This window comes from Nipponia nippon, unplaced genomic scaffold (genome assembly GCF_047370975.1).
Source record: "Nipponia nippon isolate SJK-2023a ecotype South Korea unplaced genomic scaffold, ASM4737097v1 scaffold_9, whole genome shotgun sequence".
In the NCBI taxonomy this organism is placed as follows: domain Eukaryota; kingdom Metazoa; phylum Chordata; class Aves; order Pelecaniformes; family Threskiornithidae; genus Nipponia; species Nipponia nippon.
In genome coordinates, this window is record NW_028262413.1 from 7198846 (window position 1) to 7219059 (window position 20214).

General features: G+C 48.6%; 1 protein-coding gene across 8 annotated transcripts in view; it reads right to left on the bottom strand.

Annotated features, from left to right (window-relative positions):
• Positions 1 to 20214, bottom strand: part of CADPS (calcium dependent secretion activator) — a 223542-nt gene that overhangs the window by 1843 nt on the left and 201485 nt on the right. For all 8 annotated transcript variants that reach the window (XM_087743393.1, XM_087743388.1, XM_087743392.1 and 5 more), the window contains one exon: positions 1295 to 1399. In XM_087743393.1, the coding sequence (XP_087599519.1) occupies positions 1295 to 1399 (105 nt within the window). The remainder of the gene's footprint in view (positions 1 to 1294; positions 1400 to 20214) is intronic.

Consider the following 20214-nt stretch of genomic DNA (forward strand, 5'->3'; position numbering starts at 1 on the left):
ACGCGTATCGCCCGTAACCGCAGCCGTGATTACACGCTCCCAGAATGCTCCATATTAAATAATCCTACCTACAGTATTGGGATTAAATAAGTGAAGTCCAGGATACCAGGGAAAATTGTTGCTGTATAAACATAAGCACACGGCATGTGTTTCTTTAATCTCTCTCTCTTCACCTAATTCTGAAACTGGGGTTGCATTTCCATAGTTAGCTATATTTCCCTTGTTGTTATGATTAATATTTCTCATTTGAATTTATGTTTAAAAACTTCTCGACTCCGTGAGATAAAACGCTGGCCTCGTAGTTCATTTAATTCTGCTCTGCGCTCTGTGTGGAAACTATTTGCTCTTCTGCTCTGTCAGAAAGACCTTGGATTTGTTGTAGCTGCTTCTGAATGTAATATTGGTATAAATAAAGCACAAGGAAGAAAGCTTTCCTCAGCTAGCTGACAAGTAGAAATAATTTGTCTGTGCCTGTTGTTTTCAGTTATGAAAAGCACATTTAATACATTTCAGTTTTAATTTATTCATGCTTTCAATGTGTTCACTGCACACAAGACCATAAACATTATAAAATACTAGACCAAAAAGCATTAGATAGAACCTAAAATGATCAAAAATATATTTACCCCCTTCTGTGATCTTATTATTTCATGTAAACCACTGCGATTTCACACTGAAATAATTATCGTTAGTCCAAGGCACGCACGCACACACACACACATATATACACATACACGTGCACTCAAGGAAAAAAAAATGTTACTTTCAGGGTATGTTATCTCACCTTTGTGATCTCTTAGAGTTGATTGTAAAAGAAACAACTTCAATTAACTATGAGAACAATCCTCATTTGCATTCTGACGATAATCACAAGCCATAGCTGGACTTAAATTTTTCCAGTAAAACAGTGTTAAAAACTTTTGGTTTGATTTAACCCGTTTTAACACTGGAGTTCGTTGGTGCGATCAACATGTTTGTCCACAAAAAGGCTAATTTTGGGGCGCTTATTGTACAGGTAGGGTCAAATAGCAATAAAGGCTCCCTTTTTTCATGCAAGCAGTTACTTTGTTCTTATTTGCACACCTGTATTTTGCATCTCTATGCATTTCAAGTCCCTGTTTATCCTTTGCTACATGCCATACACACAAGTATCGTAATCTTTAAGAATTTTAATGAAGGGCTTAATATATTTGCCAGGGACGGTTTGCCTAAGAGAACATGCTGCACGCACGCAGGCATACACACGCTCTCCTTCCGACAGCAAGATGGTAGCGAAAACGCAGCAGACGATTACCTTTACTATCCTAATGAGAGTTTTCAGTTGGTAAATGTGAAGCTGCAGGTCCATGCGGTCTGTCAGCCAGGTGCAGACAACATTCATCGAGCTGGTGTACCATTGCTGCAAGAGAGACAGGACTTCTCCAGCAACCACGTTAGGGCTGCGTGCTGTGCCCTGAATCAGACAGGCGGCACCCCGCACACAGTCAGCACCAACCTTTCCCACCAGCCAGCCTGTTGATGGGATATGACAGACTTAGAGGGGCAGACAGGCACCCTCTTTGACACAGAATTTCCATGCATGAGCTTTTAAATTTTAATAATAACAACAACAAACTTAGGAGGGGTAATGGCCACCAGCAACACCGCAAGGTTCTCGTAAGCTGATTTTTGCCATTGACGGGACTTGCCAGCAGTGGTGTGCGTTTGGCCCAATCCATTTTTTAACCTGTTCCCCGCCCCCCCAGTGAAAGCACAGTCCTGCCTTTAAGTGTGTCAGACGCACACTCAAACTACTTACCCTCTTGAAATTCAAACACAACCAGCCACGGGGCGAGTCTGGTTCCCTGACGGCGAGCGGAGGGGAGGCTCGTGCGGGGCAAGGTTTGGCTGCGGGTGAGGATGCTGCTGTAAGCACCTACCAGGCTGCGCGGGAAATGCTTTGGTTTCACCCTCACACTTATGAAAGATGGAAAAGCAGCAAACAAATGAGCTTGTTTCAAGCTGCTGAGCTCACAGGGCCCCTCCAGGGGCTGAAATTTTGCTGCTTGTCTGTGAAAAAGGCTTGCAGCTGTGTAGCAGCAGCCTGCCAGCCCTGCCGTGCAGGAAGGCTCCGGTGGGCTGTGGATCAGCGCCCCGCTCACGCAGGGCTGGCGTTGCACGTCTGACGCCACACAGACGAGCAGCGAGCCCTCGAGAGAAGGAAAAGCAGGGGCTGTGGCGGGGGGATCACAAAAACCTCCCCACGGCGCTCAGCACAACGGTTGATTACAAAGTGGTCTGCATACAGAAACCCATCACGCCTCTGCGTGCACAGCCACACCCTTCGCTCGTGATCTCTCTTACACACGCAGATCAAAACCTATACTGCAGACCAGCTGTAATTAATCTAGAACCAGTTAAAGATAAAAAAAACCCCACCAGATCAGTTTATAAAAATCACGACTGAGCGCCATCCCGGTTAGTCTAAAATGCGGCTCCCTCCCAACTAGCCTAAAGCCTCGTGTCAGTCTAACGCAGGTATTATTGCCTCCCTTCACTGCACCTTCGGGTGGGGGTCTGTGACGCAGAAACATGCCCTCTTCCCTCTGGGTGCTGCAGCTGCCAGCGCAGCAGGTGAAAGGAGACAACTGAATAGTCTGTAATTGCAAAACGGAGGCCGGTGACTTGTTACCCTCCACCCGTCAACACCGGCCGAGAGGCCAGCGCCGGCCTGTGAGCCAGTGCGGACGGCGCTGCTGGATGTGCGGCTCCAGCGCCATGAGCTGTGACTGGGCAGGGCTTAGCTGGCAGTGGCGGGGCCCGCAGACATTGCTGTCCTGGAGCACCCACGAGCTGGCACAAGGCTCACCAAAGCAAACAAATGAGTCCAAGCTAAACCAGCCCGGCATCACAAAAATGTGGGCTCAACACAGACTATTGAACCGTATGGTAGTGCACCTGGGAGCTGCTACCCTCCAGCAGCAGCAGACAGCAGAAGTTAGTCATGCTGCACGGGGAAGGGGTTTTTTCCCCCCCACTTCAATGAAGATGGTCCTGTACTTCTATTTCTACACCATCTCTTAATAAAATGAAGGAAATAAAGGGATGGAAGAGTCACCAAAGAAACGGCACGTCGTGATCTCTTGCTCAAGGCTTACACCTGGTGCAACTTGTGGCAGAGATACCTGCTGGCCCTTCATCTCCAGGATGGAGACCTGGCAAGAGTCAAGGGCTCGAATGAAACTAATTGAGAGAGGCAAGCAGGAGCTCTCTCTGTAACAGAAGTCAAGCTCAGATACTGTTAGCTGTCACCTGAGGTCCTGACATCAGATTTGGGGTTGAATTGTGAGTGAAGCACCCTGGTTAGCTGGTGTAGGCCTGACCAGCATAGTAGACATGAAGATCTGATGGGTCTTCATACCTTCCAATCCCTCAGACTAGTCTGAGAGGTCAGAGCATCCCTGGATATCCCTGGAGAGCTCCGGGCACCTCTGGGTGCTGGGACAACAACCCAGGACAGACAGCAGCCAGCTGGGGGGGGTGGCACAAAGTGACTGCTGTCAGTGGGGGATCTGCCTGGGTTCCCTTGTAATGCTGGGGGCCCATGTGGGCAAAACGGAGGGAAATCGTTCATGTTTATAACGTTACTTTTCTGCAATCAGCATGCTTAAATGAGTCATGCTCTCGGGTGACGTGAGCTGTGACGCAGGGCTGCGCTGGCACACGGATGCCCAGGTCACCCAAACACCACCTTCCACCACCTCTTTAAATCAAAACCCACAGAGGAGGGAAGCAACCGTGTGTTACACAGGCACGCTCTCTCCCTTCCACTGCTGCCTCTTGTCTTCCACACCACGATCTGCCGGCTGTTTCTGTCACTCTGCACGAGGTAAGCCCCCGGCGGGGCAGGTCCTGCCATTTCTGTCTGTCCCGTGCCAGGCACACCTCCACGGCTGTATGGATCCCAAACAGAAATGATAACCTCTGCCCGGAGGTTATCGGTAAGGTCACTTTGCTGCTGCGAGACCTTCAGATTAAGCAAAATGAAACATTTTTCCGTGTTTCTGGTAGGCACTCCAACACGCTGGCTCCTGGGGAGATGCAAACTCCTCCGAGCCGAATCTGAATTGTACCCCTCTCCTCTTGAGCACCGGCCTACAGGGGCTCAGCCAGGCGTACGGCTCAGCTGCATGAAAGGAGCTCTCTTTCTCAAAGCTAAGTTACTCCGAAGTCTTTCTGCTTTATGAGAAAAAGACAAAGTCTAATTCATTGATCTTGATACACAAAACCGTCACGTCACTTCATAGAGCACACACCAACTGCTGAATTTAAGCCCTGCATATTCATAAAAATAAGTTAGCCCATAAATTAAATGTTCCCTTTAGCTATCACTAGTGTTGATGTGCTATAAGACGCACAAGCCCTCTGATTCATGACTAACCTACCAAAGAAGATAACATTTGCATATGATTATATTATTAAAAAAACAACAACAAAGCCAAATGCTCCGAAACGGAAATGTGATGATTTCAGACAAAAGAGCGCAGCATGGTCCTGCCGGGACACCGGCCGCCTCGCTGCCCCCGTGCAGGTCTGCCGTGCCCCGAAGGGCAGCGGGGTGCCTGCCGGGGACGCGGGGTTCCTCGGAGCATCGGCTCCAGCCTTGTGGCTTGTCCCCATACACAAGGCGCAGAGGGCACAGCCCAAATGCTGAACTTTGGGGCCTTACCGTGGGGCTGCAACACATTTCAGGCACATTTCTGGAGCCCCAGGGCCAGCTAAGCTGTGGCGTGGGCACACCAAACTAACTAGTATAAATGTCTTTTCTCAAAACTCCTCACACGTGGTTATAAAGAACAAGTAGACCTCACTGGTGCTCCCAGGTCCATGGACCCCAACGCCACATAGCTCGCTGCTGCACACACACGTCACTGATGCTAGCTGGCATCCCTGCCCAGCACTCCGAGGGCAACTTGCACTTCGGCTGGGGGCAGGGGTGAGGGATGGCTGTGGGGGCTGCATCCCAGGGGATGCGTGGTGGATGCCACACATCCACCGGGACATGACTGGGGAAGGGACCAGGGCTCCATGGGAGCCCCCGCTGCACGGTGTGACCTGGCTAACAGCAGAGGACATGCAAACAGACGGTCTTTAGATGCTATCAGAGCCCAGTAACAGCAAGTAGATACCGTATTTGCATGGCCAGGAATTTAATCTTTCTTTCAGGTTAGTTTTCCTGTTCCCCTTCTGTCTTTCACAGGGACCCTCATTGCCAGGTGCTAGCCTGGGTGGATGAGGCGGGCCTTGGGCTGGCTGGGATGCTCCTGGGCTGGTGTCAGAGGAGCTGAAGCCTGCCAAGGGGTGGGCTTCCATGGCTGCCCATGCAACACCCCGACCAGCTCGAGCAAGAAGCGGCCTCGTTCCCACCCGCCTTTTTTTTTGAATGCAAAAGCATGATCAATAAGTTGCTGAAATAGCAAGTTTGTCTCTGAATACATAAATGGCAAAAATTGATATGAATAAATCTGCAAGTAACACACTGAGTGGCACATTTTCTCAAAAAAAAAAAAGCCCTGTGCTGGGTTCCTGCGCTTTCCGGGAGGTGGTGTCATTACACATACCCAGGAACATCTGCAAACCCCCGTCTTCTTTGGTGTGAGCTGAATGGAAGCATGACCTCCTGTTCCTTGCCATGAACCTTGAGTTCACACTCATATTTTACATGTTACAGGAAGCCGCAGCTCACCCCAGGGGTGCTGCAAACAGAATCTCGTAAGCCAGATGCAACACTGCTTCTTAAGGCACCTGAAGGAGCTGTATTCTTCATTCAAAAGCTTACATACTAGTAGCTTAAGGTCACTTCAGCTTTTGTAAAGAGTGGGACAAAACCAGGAATGCTTATAGGGCTGGGTTGTCAGCAGGGTAGCAGAGGGATTACAAGGAACCTGTGACTCTGCCTCTTTCTGCCTTTACTGGTAGTTTTTTTGTGTGTGAACAAGTGCCATACAACAGATTGAGGCTGGTATAAAGGCCTGGGACTGTGCAAGAGCACCCCGCTGAGCCTCAGCTGTGCTTGCAATTAGCAATAGGCATGAAATGATTATTGTTGTGGTGGCTGATGGCAATGTGAAGTGACAAGTTTTATGGGGGAAGTTGTAGTAGGGATGTTCAGCAAGTTTCTGCAAACCATTAATCGAAGGCTGCAGCACAGTTTAGTCAAAGCTATTTTATGTCATTCCAAAGGTCTCACAAGGATGCTGAAAGAATATTTTTCTGCTCTCAGTGCCTTGGAATGGAGTTTTTCTAGGTCAGGGATTCTTTACTGCCCTATTTAGTGTCAAAAATACCCATTTGCCTCAAATTAGCAGAAAGCTTGTAGTTAAGGGCTAGAGATTAGGCACACAAAATTACTCAGCAGGTGACTGCTGGGTGGATTTGGGGGTTGAGAAGTCTTTAAAACTGACTACAAGACATTATATACTTCTGACAAAAGAACATAGTAATCCTACCTGCTTGCTTTAACCACTGTTGTTTGTCTATTATTATGTGCTTTAATGCTCATAAGAGCAAAACTACTGGTGATACTACTCAATTACCATAGTAACTCTCCCCTATGACCTCTCATTTCAGTACTCGCTTTCCAACCAGAACCAATCCAAGCAGGGCAAATCTATTTAAAACTGTGACACACACTGCACAAGGAGGCTCCGAACGCCGGCTGGCTCCCTCTCTTTGTCCGGGACACGGACTTGTTTTGAAATGCTGAAAGGAAGCTTTGAAATGAACCCTTGAATTCAAGGTGTTTCAAAGGTGAGGGACTGGATGTCGGGCGGCTGCCTTGGCGGCATCCCCGCGCCGGCCAGCACGGAGTGAGGGGCCCGCAGAGGTGGGAAGGGAGAGAGGAACGTGCTGACTATGAGTCTTATTTCCCAAAGGAAAACTGAACCTGCTCTCAGGCAACAGCCCTCTCTCAAAGAGACTCGATCAGCCAGGAAAAAAAAAGAATTAAAAAATTACCAACTCTTTGTATCTGGTGTTTGCGTCCGCGTCCAATGGGCCAGAAGCTCAGCTGGTGCAAAGCACAGCGGGGCTGTGCTGATTTACAACTGCTGACAGTACGTGACAGCCGACAGAGCCATGTCCATCCCCATCCTGGGCAGCTCTGAGATCAAATTCGGTATTCGGCGTTGTCACATGCATTCGCGGCAGCCACCTCCCCTTGGCAGGTGTCGTCTCCGCAGGGAAGGTAGGGATGCAGCCACAGCAGCTCAGGACCGTGCTTTCCGGGGACCAGCTCTGCGCACATGGCTGCTGGCATTGCCTGAAGACTTGCTCGGTGAATAGGAGCAGGAGCTCTTCTGGTGAAGTCTGCCTGCCCAAGGGACCGTGCTCCTGCGTTTGCTCACGGCGTGTCCTGCATGTACACGCAGCCAGGTTTGTACACTCGATGCGGTCTGCAGGCCTGCAACCCGAAGCCCAGGCTGCTTGATGGCAGTCATGGAAGGACCACTCTTGTCCCTCTGGTCTTCCGTGACCACCAAGGTGTTCCTCACCACCTTCCCTCAATGTTTCTTTTGCTGTTGATCCCAGGCAGTCATTGCAATTACAAAAACTTGGGAAACAGAGTAAGTATGAAGCATAGAGCTGCACGGCCAATGCAGTTTCCTACTCTTTTCTTTCAAAAAAAAAAAAGAGAGACATTCCCAGCAAGCCTGAACGTACACAGCAGCATACGCGATCCCAGTTTGAGAACCTCCTCCAAAGCCCAGCTCAGCCGGGATGCTGGATGCGGATGAGAGCAGTGGTGGGACAAAGCGTGCCTCCTACCCTCCTCCCAGCCAGCACTAGCAAGGTCTCGGCTGGGCTGCCAGAGCTGAGCCCCGGCTATTTCTCAGACCACGTTTTGGAAACCCAGGCTTTGTTTGCTGCAGAAGGTGACATGCCATCTCCCAGGCTGACCCACAGCCGGGAAGGTGGGGAAAGAGTGGGGACAGGGCCTTGGCAACACAAGTTCGTCTGAAACTCTTGAGTTAAGATACATGGTGGTGGCCCCCGTGGCACAGCCAAGGCGGGAGAAGAGCTGTGGTCCCTCAGGTGCACACGTAGCTCTGGTCCCCAGTGTTGATGAGAAGATGGGGACAGACCTGCCACACGATGAAGAAGGAAGAGGCACATCCCTCCCCTGCAAGCATACATTTTCTGGATGGCAAGTGGAGACCTGCCCATGCAGCAATTCCCCATCCCATGCGTTCATCAACTTTTCTTCCCACTACTCAACAAAAAACATCCTCTGTGCTGGGTACCACTCCGCAGCGCCTTGCTTACGGGCTCCCCTTCCCCTGCCACTCACTGGGGCACCAGAAAAGCCATCCAAAGGCAGATCAGCATTTTGAGCTACGAAACCTCCTCCAGCACAGGGGGCCAGACCTGCAGCGGGGTCAGGGGCTCAGCTCCACAGGCAAAGAGCATCTGGCTCGGTCGCGTCCCGGCCGCGGCCACGGGTGGCATCAATAATAACCCAGTGACTCTCTCGATTTACACCTGCTGAGGATTTGGCCCATTCCCCCAAGCCTTGTGGGGGCCACGGCTCAGGGGACCACGTATTGCACCTCCGGGCACGCCTGGAAGCAGAGAAATTGGTGTGACATTGCCCACGTTATAGAAATGAAGTTTAGTGGCTGTGGATCTAAGAGTGCACAGCTAACCAGAAAATAAGCAATGAGTTAATATCACAGGCATTGATCAGCTAGTCTTACAATTAATGCTTCCAATAAAAAAAAAAGCTCCCCCTTTTTATTCAACAGAATAAGAAATTAAACACTTGTGGGCTCATTCTAAAGAATGAATGAAATTGAATAAGCTACCTAGCACTTGAGATTCCCAGCGAGTGCTTGAATAGAGCAAACCTCCTGAGTTGAATGGATTGCCTTTTGGGACCAATTTGTCTCTTTTCACTCTTTATTCCTCCTTTTTTGCTGACAGATGTACAAAGGCGGAACTGCGCTGTGCAGCTTAGCTACATGCACCCACAGCAGCTGTCACTTTTGTCGAGCAAGTTAATCAAGCAAATGCCACCATATCCCACTTTCTATAAGGAACAACATGTTATAGACAGTAGTCTTGGGAGACGGGGAGGGAGGGAGAGAGACTTTATTTTAACTTTGAGTAGCTGGTATTTTTTTTCTCCCCTCTGTGTGTAAAAAAAAAAAAAGAAGGGGGAAAAAAAAAAGCAGCCAAACCCGGTAGCACAAGCTGACACTTTTGTTTTCCCGTAGAACAAATATTTAATATGATTTTAACTCTAATTTGTACTAGAGGGAGAGCTGTCTGGTTTTAATTAAATTTAAGGGAGTTAGGGGAACATGGTTAAAAAAGAAATGGAAGCTTTTTGTTTGCATTAACGCTTGTTGATAATAATATATTGATTGTCAATTGCTAAGCCCAAAAGATTAGTGTAGTAAATACTATTATCTGAATGCCACAAGTGAAGTGCTAGCTTCCCGTCCCTGCTTTTCCCTTTGTGAGGCAGTTTGAATCACTGGTTGTTATTTATACATTTTCTTTGATAAAACCAACTTGTGTGGCTGATTTTTTTTAAACCCTGCCTCATTAAGTGCATAATAGCATTTACGTGCGGGGCTTTCTGCTTTTTAGCCTTTCAAGCTTAAGCTTATACTCCTCTCTCACAACCATGTTTCAAAACTTGGGATGATCACAAACAATTGGATACACACCAATATTGTATATATCAGATGCTCTCTTGCTATTGCCGAAGACTAGAAAATAACAGAATATTATCTGCAAAGAGTAAATAAATAGTTATTGTCTTGCTACGCTGCCACACGCCGGATAATAACACTGTCTGATCATTAGGTAGCTTTTCTAGTGCACATGATTCTTTAAGTGCGTATAGTCTTGTTAGATATCCAAAAGTCGACATCAAAAGTAGGTCTTTCGGTGTAGCTCTACGGAGCACACATCAGCAAAGCACCGAGAGGGCTCTAGGCAACCCTCAGCTTGCTGTTAGAAAGGTAATTCCCTCCCAAATTCACACACTTTTGCAAGTATCTTCTCTTTCAGAAAATAAATCTAAGTTTTGGTAACAGATTAGGGTGTGCTAATTGAACTTCTCCGCCAGGTCTTCGGCTTGGTATGTTCAGAAACAGAGCACACGAATTGGAAGCGTTTGGGGTATGTGAACTCTTTGCCAGGCTCTGGGCTCTGCGCTTCCACCTTGCCCGTATGAGCAAAGCCTCCATCAGCCATGCTTATGCCTGGGCAAGCAGTCCTCACAAGAGGCAACATGACCCCTCATTTTCTGAATTAAACCTCTCTATTAAACTCTACATTAAATTCTAGAGATCTAGCAAAGTGCTAGCAATTTAAGAAAAATCCCCTGAAACCCCAGGGTCTTTTTATTTTTAATAAAATTTATGAGTTTATTCTATCAAAGCCTCGTGAATCTGCCTGGAGTCTCCCGGGTCACACTTACACTGAGCTATTACTGAAATAAATGGCTGCACTGGTTTTTCCTGGGATTTTTTGTATTGCTATAATGCTATCACTGCAAGTACACACGGTGTATTCTTCAACATCCACCCCAGTGCTGTGATTTCTGGATGCCTTTTACTCTATTTTATATTCCTTAACTAGGAAATTTCATTCACATTGACAATGTAGCTATACGAGGAAGTTACAAAGGGGCTCGATATTAAAATAATTTGTATTATTATTTAATAAAGTCACGGTCCCAGCATTGCCTAATAGGGTTAAGCTGCTAGCCAGAGCAACTCATCATCTGTCTAGGATGCAAATGGCATCACCGAATTACATTATCTTTTTTTCTTTTCCCCCCTTCTCTTCTCAAAAATAAACCACAAAAAAACTTTGAATCGCATAAGAGCTCTTCCTTGAAACAGGGAAAAGAATGCAGAATGAAAGCTGAAATGCAGACCAGGCGCATTGAAGTGCCGCACGCTTTTTTGCAGTACATATGGTACCTGAGATCACCCACTGTTTGGGGATCGCAGCGACACGGTGCGCTCAGGCTGGCACTTCACCCTTAATTGGCTTGAAGTTGGACCCGATGGGGCCCGGCAGGTCGGTGCCACGGGTGTTAATGGGAGGGAGGCGCGGGACTCCGTGTGGGTATGTTTTCTGTGTGTGCTGGTGGGATTGCACAATTCCCCGCTCGCCAAAGGGGCACAACTCATCCTGCACGCTCCTCACTGCACATTTCTCTCTGCTCTTAACCCAAAACCATTTTATTCCTTTTTGGGGAGGAAAAGGAGGATTGACATCTTTCGTGCCAGCGGGGCCAAGGTCCCCAGCAAATAAACATGCCCAAGAAGATCATCTCTAACACTCCCTGCTTTCAGTGCTGCATGAAATCCGTTAACACCTACACGTGTTTTGTGCAGCGGCAAGTCCGCACGCCGCGGTGGGTGCAGGTTTGTTTACTCCGACCCTCAGTGGCTTTGCAAGCAATCCACGTGCTCTCACCACACAAGCAAAGGTCTCCCACGGCAGGTACACAGCCAGAAAGGGACCTGCAGGCGGTTCTGCTCCTTCACCAGAGGAGGAACAACTCTGCTGCTGGGGATATGATGTCTTCTACTTATTCAGGTGTTCCCAAGCTGTACGTCAGGGTGGTCTGCTCTGCTAGCCAGACGCCAAAGTCTCTGCCTAGCCAAGAGCCACACGCTCACATCCCTGGCAGAGGTGATGGGCCACAGGCATGATACGCCGATGACTCCCTGAGCTTTCTCCCTGGGGAGGATCTCACTGAAAGAGCTTCTGCAATGTTGGCTCACCTCCTCCTCCAGCTGGGATGCCCCGCTCTCAGCACGCTGGGGTTTGCTGTCAGCAAACACCTACACCAGCCCGTGCGCTGACCACCTCCAAATAAAGCCCAGACACGTGCTGCTCCACTTGCTCCGAGGAGGGCAAACCCCTCGAGCTGCGCACTGCTCAGGGCTGGACGGAGGGCAGCAGGCAGAGAAAACTGTGGGGAGACCTGTGTGGAAACAGCTATTTATCTGCAGTGGGGTGCAGGCAGGGATGCGGTAGCTGATGCTCACGATGATCTGGCAAGGAAGCCCACTGACATCGGTCCTGGCAGCACCGCTAACTTCTCTCTCATTCACAATGTCCTCAAACTAGGGACACCCCATGCTTAAACCTGCAGGTTTGCAGGCTGAGAGCCTCAGTGGGTGCCTCCTTTCCTCTCTGAGACAGGACAGCCCCAACCCTCGGGCACCGCATTATACATCTGCAGAAAAGGCTGCCTTTCAGGTACTAGGTAAAGCCTGTCCTGGCTACCTGCCTCCCTGAGCTGGAAGACCCTGCCTGTACAGGGTGCGCTGGTACACAGCACCCCACGTACCTGCACGCAGAGGGCTTAACGGGGTGCTGGGTGCACCATCAGGTTGGCTCTGGGTGCTGGGCCCTCTCTCCCTTCGCTGGAGATACAGCTCAGCAAAGTGCACAGCGCTTGCTGGGAACTGTCACATAAAACCCTAAAAACCTGCTGCTTTGCAGAATTTTGCAGACCTCAGTTCTCCTAAATGAAAGAGCGTCTGCATAAAAAAATCTAAAGGCACACACACACAAAACCACTTCTGTATGGATGCTTGTTCTCAAATACTTTTTTTAACCTATAAAATATTCTCTGCTTATTTCCATTTTTCAAAAAAGAAATGAAGTTGACATAGTAAAATCTGAGTTTCTATATAAAGCAGCTTAGTAAAACACAATATCCACACAATGTGCTGCTATTTTTCTGTCCCGGTTCCAGGGCCCTGTTAGTGCAAGGTGTAACTGGATGCAAAGTTGCTCAATAAGATGCAATACAGTAATGCATGCTATGGAATACTTTAATTATACTTGTTATTAGGATTAATTAAAAGCTGTCACAAAGTGGGACTTGGTAGACTTTAGCTGTCTCTTTTATAGCCTGCAAATTTCAAAAAAGTAGCTAGAGGCTGCCCAGGTATCTCAGTCCTGAGGGTTTTGTGAGTGCGGTAGGGAGCAGCATCCCTGGTGTCATTCCTGGGGCTACACACTGGAGAAAACGCACTCCCTGCCCAACTTCTGCTCAGCATTTTTGAATGCTGATATCATACATCCAGGGCGAGGTTTAAAGGAGCACCGGGAAAGGAAAGAGCTGCAGATCAAGAGAAATGAAGTGACCTGGGACGGCTAATCTCACATGCACCGCTGGCCGGCGCGGGCAATGGCAGCGATTGTGTGGCGCTGGATTGGAGGGGGAGAAAAGGAAAAGAGGGATTGGAGGCGCTGCTGGAAATCAGACAATTTGTCATTGTCCGTGCAGGGGCCGTTGGCTCACCCCTGCGTGCACCGGGAGTTTCTTTGGGCAAAAGCCCTTTGCGCAGCCCAGAGGGAGGGAGCAAAGCTGCCGGCAGCGGGGGGCTCGGCCCCGCAGCAGCCGTGCCCTGGCGGGCTGGGGGCTCTGCCCCGCACATCTGTGTGCGCCGGGACGTCCTGGCCCTTCCCACGCTCCTCGCACCCCCAGGCTCAGCTGGCACCCATGCGGGTGGGGGGTTCACGGGGAACGCCAGCACCTTCAGGCTCTCCTTCCTGACGTCCCACAAGATTGGAACTTCAATTAGCTAAGGCCTCTTAAACGAAGCTGGAAGGCAGCTTCAGCTCAGAGCATACTATGCGTCTCATACGCAGTTATAAATGTGCACAGGCAGCTCCCGGTCAGGGAGCAGAGAGGCTGCTTGGAAAAAGGCTCTCCCTGGATGGAGGATGCCTTGCTGCCTGCAATACAGCACCATGGCACCTCTTCCCCAAAACCCACCTTGGCTACTCACATCTACCGGGAAATAAATGATCTTTCCCTCAGTGCCAGCCCTAAACCAAAAATCTCCAATACTCAAAAGCACTGTGCGGATGTTAGCAAGCCTATGCTGACCTTAACGTAACAGAGCAATCAGTCTGCCTTCTTAGAATGATTAATGGAAAATCTCCTCTGGAAAAGAAATCAAATTAACTGTCTTCAACCAAATGTCTACTGGAACACAAAAAGCTGTTCCAATAAAGACATTTAGGAGGGGAAAAAACGCCTTAGGAGGATGTAAATCCAGTGACAGATCTAAGATTTATTTTATTAAGACTCTCCCTAAAATAAATTAAATGGAGCCTACTTAAATGAGCACTTGAGGAAAGAAACCTTGCTAAACGGAATGCAGGAGAGGTGGGAGGCCACGCACAAGTGCATGTTTGCTGCTGCGTGAAGCTTAGGTATGGGAGTAAAAAAGGGCAAGGATGGCTCTGATGAGCCATGTCCATGCTAAGCTCCTCTCCCTGCTCCCGCATGGCTCCGAGCAGGCATGTGGGAAGAAAAAGAGGCTGTGGAAGGACGGTGCACACTGTGCCCCCTCAAGACAGAGAGAATTTTTCCCTTCCTAGAAGATATACGGATAATTGCCGACACAATTTTATTTTTTTTTCCCAGCAAAGGTCCCGGCAATGGGACTGACTCCAGGTCCGGGTCCGAGTCCTGCCGAGCCAGCCAAGGGCCGCGGCAGCCTCTGCAGCGAAAGCTGCGCTGCTCCGGCTCCACCAAAGATGCATGGGGAGAAAAAAAGCAAGCTGCACTTTCTCGAGATCAGTCTGCCTAATTGTCTTCATTTCACAACTCGCTCGGGAAGGGGGGGAGAGGGAAAAAAAAAAAAAAGCAAAAAACAACGCAGAAGAAATAGCTCAGTGGAGGCCATATCAGGATGGGAGTGGGAGAGAGTTAGTGCCCTAATGAGCAGTCTAGCTGCGTAGGAGGGAAACAGGTTGTTGTCTGTCTAAGAGAAAGCGGTGAGTGTGGCTGCAAGCAGATATTAGATGGGAGCCCAGCGCACAGTCTGATATCCGCTCTTCCCCTGATCCTGCAACCCGTCCTCCTGTGAGTAATTGTAACTCACAGTGAGTAGCTCCACTGACTCACGACCAGGCTTTTGGGTTCGAGGAGGGGAAGGAGAAGGGAGGGTGAGCAGGGCTCTCTTTCGGCGTTCGATTGTGCCATGCAAGGCTTACGCTCTAGCAAGAAATGCCATGATCCCGCAAGCACGCCTTGAAGGAGCTGCCAAAATTCAAGTGGGTAACCCCGCTGAAGTCAAAAGCTTCGATTTTTAAGAATAAGCTAATGCCTACGTGTCTGCAGAGGACTTGCTGAATTAACTGATATAGCTGTCAGTCTATGTTTCGTAATTTTTTTCTGTATACTCAGGTGTGATATCAGGCTCCAAATCAGCAGGTACTGAAACACATGCTCAGCTGCCTGTGGATCCTCCAGTAAACCAGTGAGAAGTGCTCAGTCGGGTTCCTGAAAATCTGTACAAGGATTTTGCCGAAGTCTGAGACTCGCACAGTGCCCTGCATCCTTATTACTCAGTATCTCTGATATTCAGAAGTCAGCTACCAGCGAGGGTGGCCACCTTTGGCAACAGGAGGACAGTCCTGAGCCGTGTCCTCAGGCCCGGCACACCTGCCGGGCTCTGGGCTGGGGAAAGGCAACAAAAATCCACCAGCTGCAACTTCAGCCTTGGGATATCGCTGGGGCTTCCGAAAAAACCCAACTGAGCTGAGCCTAAGGGAGGGGACCTGGCGCTAGAGCCCCAGCCAAGGGCTTGTGCCTTCCCGAGGGCTTGTCCCTTGCCAAGGGTGGCGGGAAGGAGGTGCTGGCTCCCCTAACAGTTGAGCCATGGCTTCTCCTTCGCTGCTGGGAGAGGACCCGGAGTGACTGTCCCTGTGCACCGAGGACGGCATAGGGCAGAGCAAACCCCCGGTCTCCCCCATCGCCCTCCCCGCTACGCCTGCCTGGACCCCGCCGATCCCACCCTGCCATCAAGACAAAAAAAAAAAAAAAACGCCTCCGTCTTGCAAAGATGTACGGGTTCGCTTTCTCATTTCAGGAGAAAATACTCCGTCTGGTATCCCGGCTGTGACACAGACCTTCGAGGAAGCCGAACATACACAGTGACAGTGAAGTGGTAAAACTGCCTTCTGCAAAAAGCACTGTGACTACTGCCACCTCAGCGGGCTGTATCACTGCGTGATTAAGTTCTTACCAGACTTTTTGGTAAAGGCAACCTTCCTGATCTGATAACTGCCAAGGACAAGCCAAATACGCAGGGTCAATCTATGATCTATGCACGTTTAATCCCCAGAAGGCAGATTAAGTGTATAATTGACCCATATAATCCATGTATCATCTCCAGTGAAATGTTTTCTATGTCCGGTTTAGGCAGACATGAGGCCCATAAGAAAGCGATCAGAGACACAGTATTACCATTGCAGTGGATTTCATCAAAGTTAGAGATGGCTTTTTAATCACTCATCTCAGAGACCGCTAGATTTAAGCAGATGAACTAGCACTAAGCACATCTGTTTTAATCCTTATCTTCTACTCAGGCTGGTGTCTTCAAGAAGTACAAGGAAGAAAAAAATAAATTAATTTTTTTTAGGTCCTTGCAATCTTAGGAGCTTCTCTTGGTGTTTTGATCTCTCATATCAAAAGCATGTTTTTGTTTTTTTCGGTAAGATATTGAATTAATCATCAGAGAGAAAAATGCCATCTGCGCTATTTAGGGACTGCATCAGGATGCTGGAATTCACAGGATCTTGGGGAGCTCGCTCAACGTTCAGTAGCCTTTTGTGTACGTGCTACTCGCCTGCGGCTGGGGAGGAAATATTCTCGCTATGTTTTACATTAGTGTTTACCAATTTATGAGGAAGAAAGGTTGGCATTCACACTATCTACTAGTCAATCAGAGACTTTCTGGATCACATATGTTCTGACGGGTTGAAACCTATGCTGTGAGTATCTAGGGGTGTGTGTAAAGATATACACACACACACGCATGTATAAATAACTTCCACCAAAGGGCGCAACCCTTACAAGTAAAACTCCCACTGCCTTCAGACAAAATTACAGATGTATAAACTACGAAATTCTGAGTGCCCCAAGGCAAAGGAGACCTGAATTTTGCAGGATTGGTCTGAAGACTCGAGATCACTCCGAAGGTATTTTCCCATGTTTAAGATACACCCGCCTGCCTCTGCCTCATCGTTCCTATAAACTGTCACGTTCTGCACGTCAACTCTGCCCCCTTTCCGGGGAAAAAGTGGTAAAATCTTACTTTCCATCAGGCACTACCAGAGCTTGTGATCCTTCTGCATTGTGTGCAAAACATCACAGCAGTTTAAATCCCAAAGCACCCAGCCATGCACAGGAACGCAGGGAGCGGATGCTCCGATGCTATTCTGAAACTCTTCTCCTACCACTGCTCTCTACCAATGGGCCTTATTACAGTGTTTTAGCTTTAAATGTTATCAAATTAGTGAGCCAGGCCAAGTAAATAAGTCATGTTACTCTGCAGTAAACAGCACTGCCAAAAAGCTAGTTAGGTTTTGATTACCAGCACAACTCCACGATCAATCTGTTCGTTCAATGATCCCAAGAATACAGATTTTTAAAATTAAGATGACTCTATTTCGGGGGGCGGGGGGGGAAACCCTGACTAATTTGCAGAATTAAGAGGATTAACACACAGACCACACAAATACTACAATCATCTTCCGCAAACACAGTATCTCCCAAAACGCATAGCCCTGCTCTGCAGGTGCGAGCAGGGCACACAACACAGGAGAAGAGAGATGGTTTCTGAGCTAAGAAATCATGGCAAATGCCAAAAAAAGACACATTAACCCAGGTTCTGTCAGGAGCTGGCCTAACACACTCTGCAGCCTCTGCTCCTGGGAGGAAACAAAGGGGAAATAAATGGAAATGCTGGGCAGGACTGCGGAGAAGTGTGGAGATTAGCAATATCCCGGGAGCTGCAAACCCCACCAAACGTGCGATAGGCCACCTTGCACCGTGCACCTCTGCTCTTGCACTACTCACGACTGCACAGAAAGGGGATGTAGCCCTATATTGTGAGGGTCTCTAACGTGAATCCCACTGAGACCAGAGGAACTGCCTGCAGGCAGATTTAAGCTGTTTACCTGCCACTGCTGCATGTATTAACATATAACATCCTAAAACTGGACTAAGCTTTTAGCTGGGGTAAGCCAGCATCGCTGCACTAAGCCAGCGGAGGAGCCGGCCTCGAAAGTGTTAATAATCTCACTGCCTGGAGAAACTCTGCAGCTAAGAGGATTGCTCCTCTGCTGAGCTGGGAGAAGCGAGAACGAAACCAGGCCCAAGTCTAATTCAGCATCGTAAATACCATTTTTGATTATTCCTCTTCTCTTTCTTACTAAAAAGGTAGGTAGCACCTAAAATGTCCTTGGAAAATATGACCATCGGTGCAGAGACCAAAGGAGCTTAAAGACCCCGTGGCCGTGCTGCTTGCTGAGTTAGGTGAGGCGGGCAAAGGGCTGCAGGACTGTGGCTGAGATCAAGCTCAGGACAACAGTGTTAAGCATTTACTCCTGTCCTCACCAAAACATAGGTGAACACAGCACTGATTTAAACAGGGTCTGGGCCCAGGTGACCCCCACGTTCTCATAAACCCTGCTGCTATTGACCCGCCAGCATCTCAGCCGTGCTGAGAGCTGGCCTCAGGAGCAATTCACTTCCTCAGCTGCAACCTGGCAAAGACGATACATGACTGCTCAAAACATAATTCCAATTTTTGGGTGGCTAGGGCTCGGCACATCCCCCTCCCTCCTTGCGAACCAAAGGCCCCGCAGCTCGACCCGCTTGCGGGCGCACACTCACATACGCGAGACACGTGCGAAGAGGTCGGCGGCATCGGGTCCCAACGCCGCCCTGCCAGCACAGGGAACGGGAATGGGAATGGGAACGGGAACAGGAAAGAGAACAGCTCCCACGTGCTGCGGCTCCCGCTTGCAGCCAGCGTGGGTCAAAACAGGTGGAGCAATGTAAAAACCCTACTCTTGATTATTTTATTCCGCATGGACCAGGGACACTTGAGGAGAGCAGGGAAGGAAAGAAAGGTTTTGCACTTTTTGCTTTCCACCAAGGTAGCTGCTCTTTTTTTTTTTTTCCATGTCAATTGTTAATTTGTTTAAAATACAGCTTGGTAAAACTAAGTATGAGCGGATCAAACTGAAATCAATATTTGTGCTAATTACAGCCTTTTGAAAATTGGAAATAATGGCCCAAAGGGTACAAACACACCAACTGTGAATCATAGGGAAAGGATGAGGGAAAAGGCAGTGTGGGCATTGAAAAGAACAGTCCAGATGAGCTCTGGAAATTTAACTGCTCATGGAATAAATTTCAACACAAACGAGCAATGCACTCGCAGGCCCGCTGCAGATGGAAGCGACAGTCTTTTGTTTTATGTTTTGTTTTTTCTCCCCATGCCTGCTTGATGGGTGATTTGCGTCTGGTGCTCTGCGCTGCAAACTCTCCCCGGTGCGAGCACGCGCGGCGCCCGGAGGAGGCACTGCCGTGCTCCGCGCATGAATGAGGCATTCTCAGTGGATATGGGTCATGCTAGTAGATGTACACAGTAAGATTATTTGACTCTAATTCATGCCACTTGATATAATGTGATAAAACATTTGACATGAGAGATAAGTTCCATTTTAATCCGATAAGGTATGGGGGAAAGAAAGAGTGGGAATTGTAAAGGAGGAAGAGGTTTCTAAGGGACAGGTAATGCGCAGAAAGAGAGGTATCGAGTGAAGGAGGAGGTTGGCTGGGAAAAAAAGCAGCTTTCCCTGCACACTGAGGAAGCAAATGAGCGAGTAAAGAAAGCAAGGAAGGTTGTTACAGTTCCAGAGCCGGGAGACTGAGAAATGGCACTGCTGAGAGATGAAAGGAAGGAAAGTAGGAACAGAAGCTGCTTCAAACAGAAATCGATATATGGACAAATACCCTAAAGGAGACTGAAACACTAATGCTACAGGCTGGCCATCAACAGAAAACCTTCGCTATAGAACAGCTACGAGGACAGAAAGGCTATAACGCAACAAGAGCAACAGAAACAGAGATATCGGTTAACATGCATCCAAATCCAAAACAAACGGGCATCACAGGTCACTGTTCTCTTACAGTCCAATGAATTTATCTTGTGCAACAGAAAAATAGCTCTGAACATCTGGGTCAGTTCCTACCATGCCATCTTCAACAAGGAGACCACGTCTCAACTTTACCTTTGGTGTCGACACCCCAAGATGGTCCCCCTGAAATACGGAAGTCCATTCCTAATCAGCTCTGTTTTGGTTAGCTTTTAAAATTAA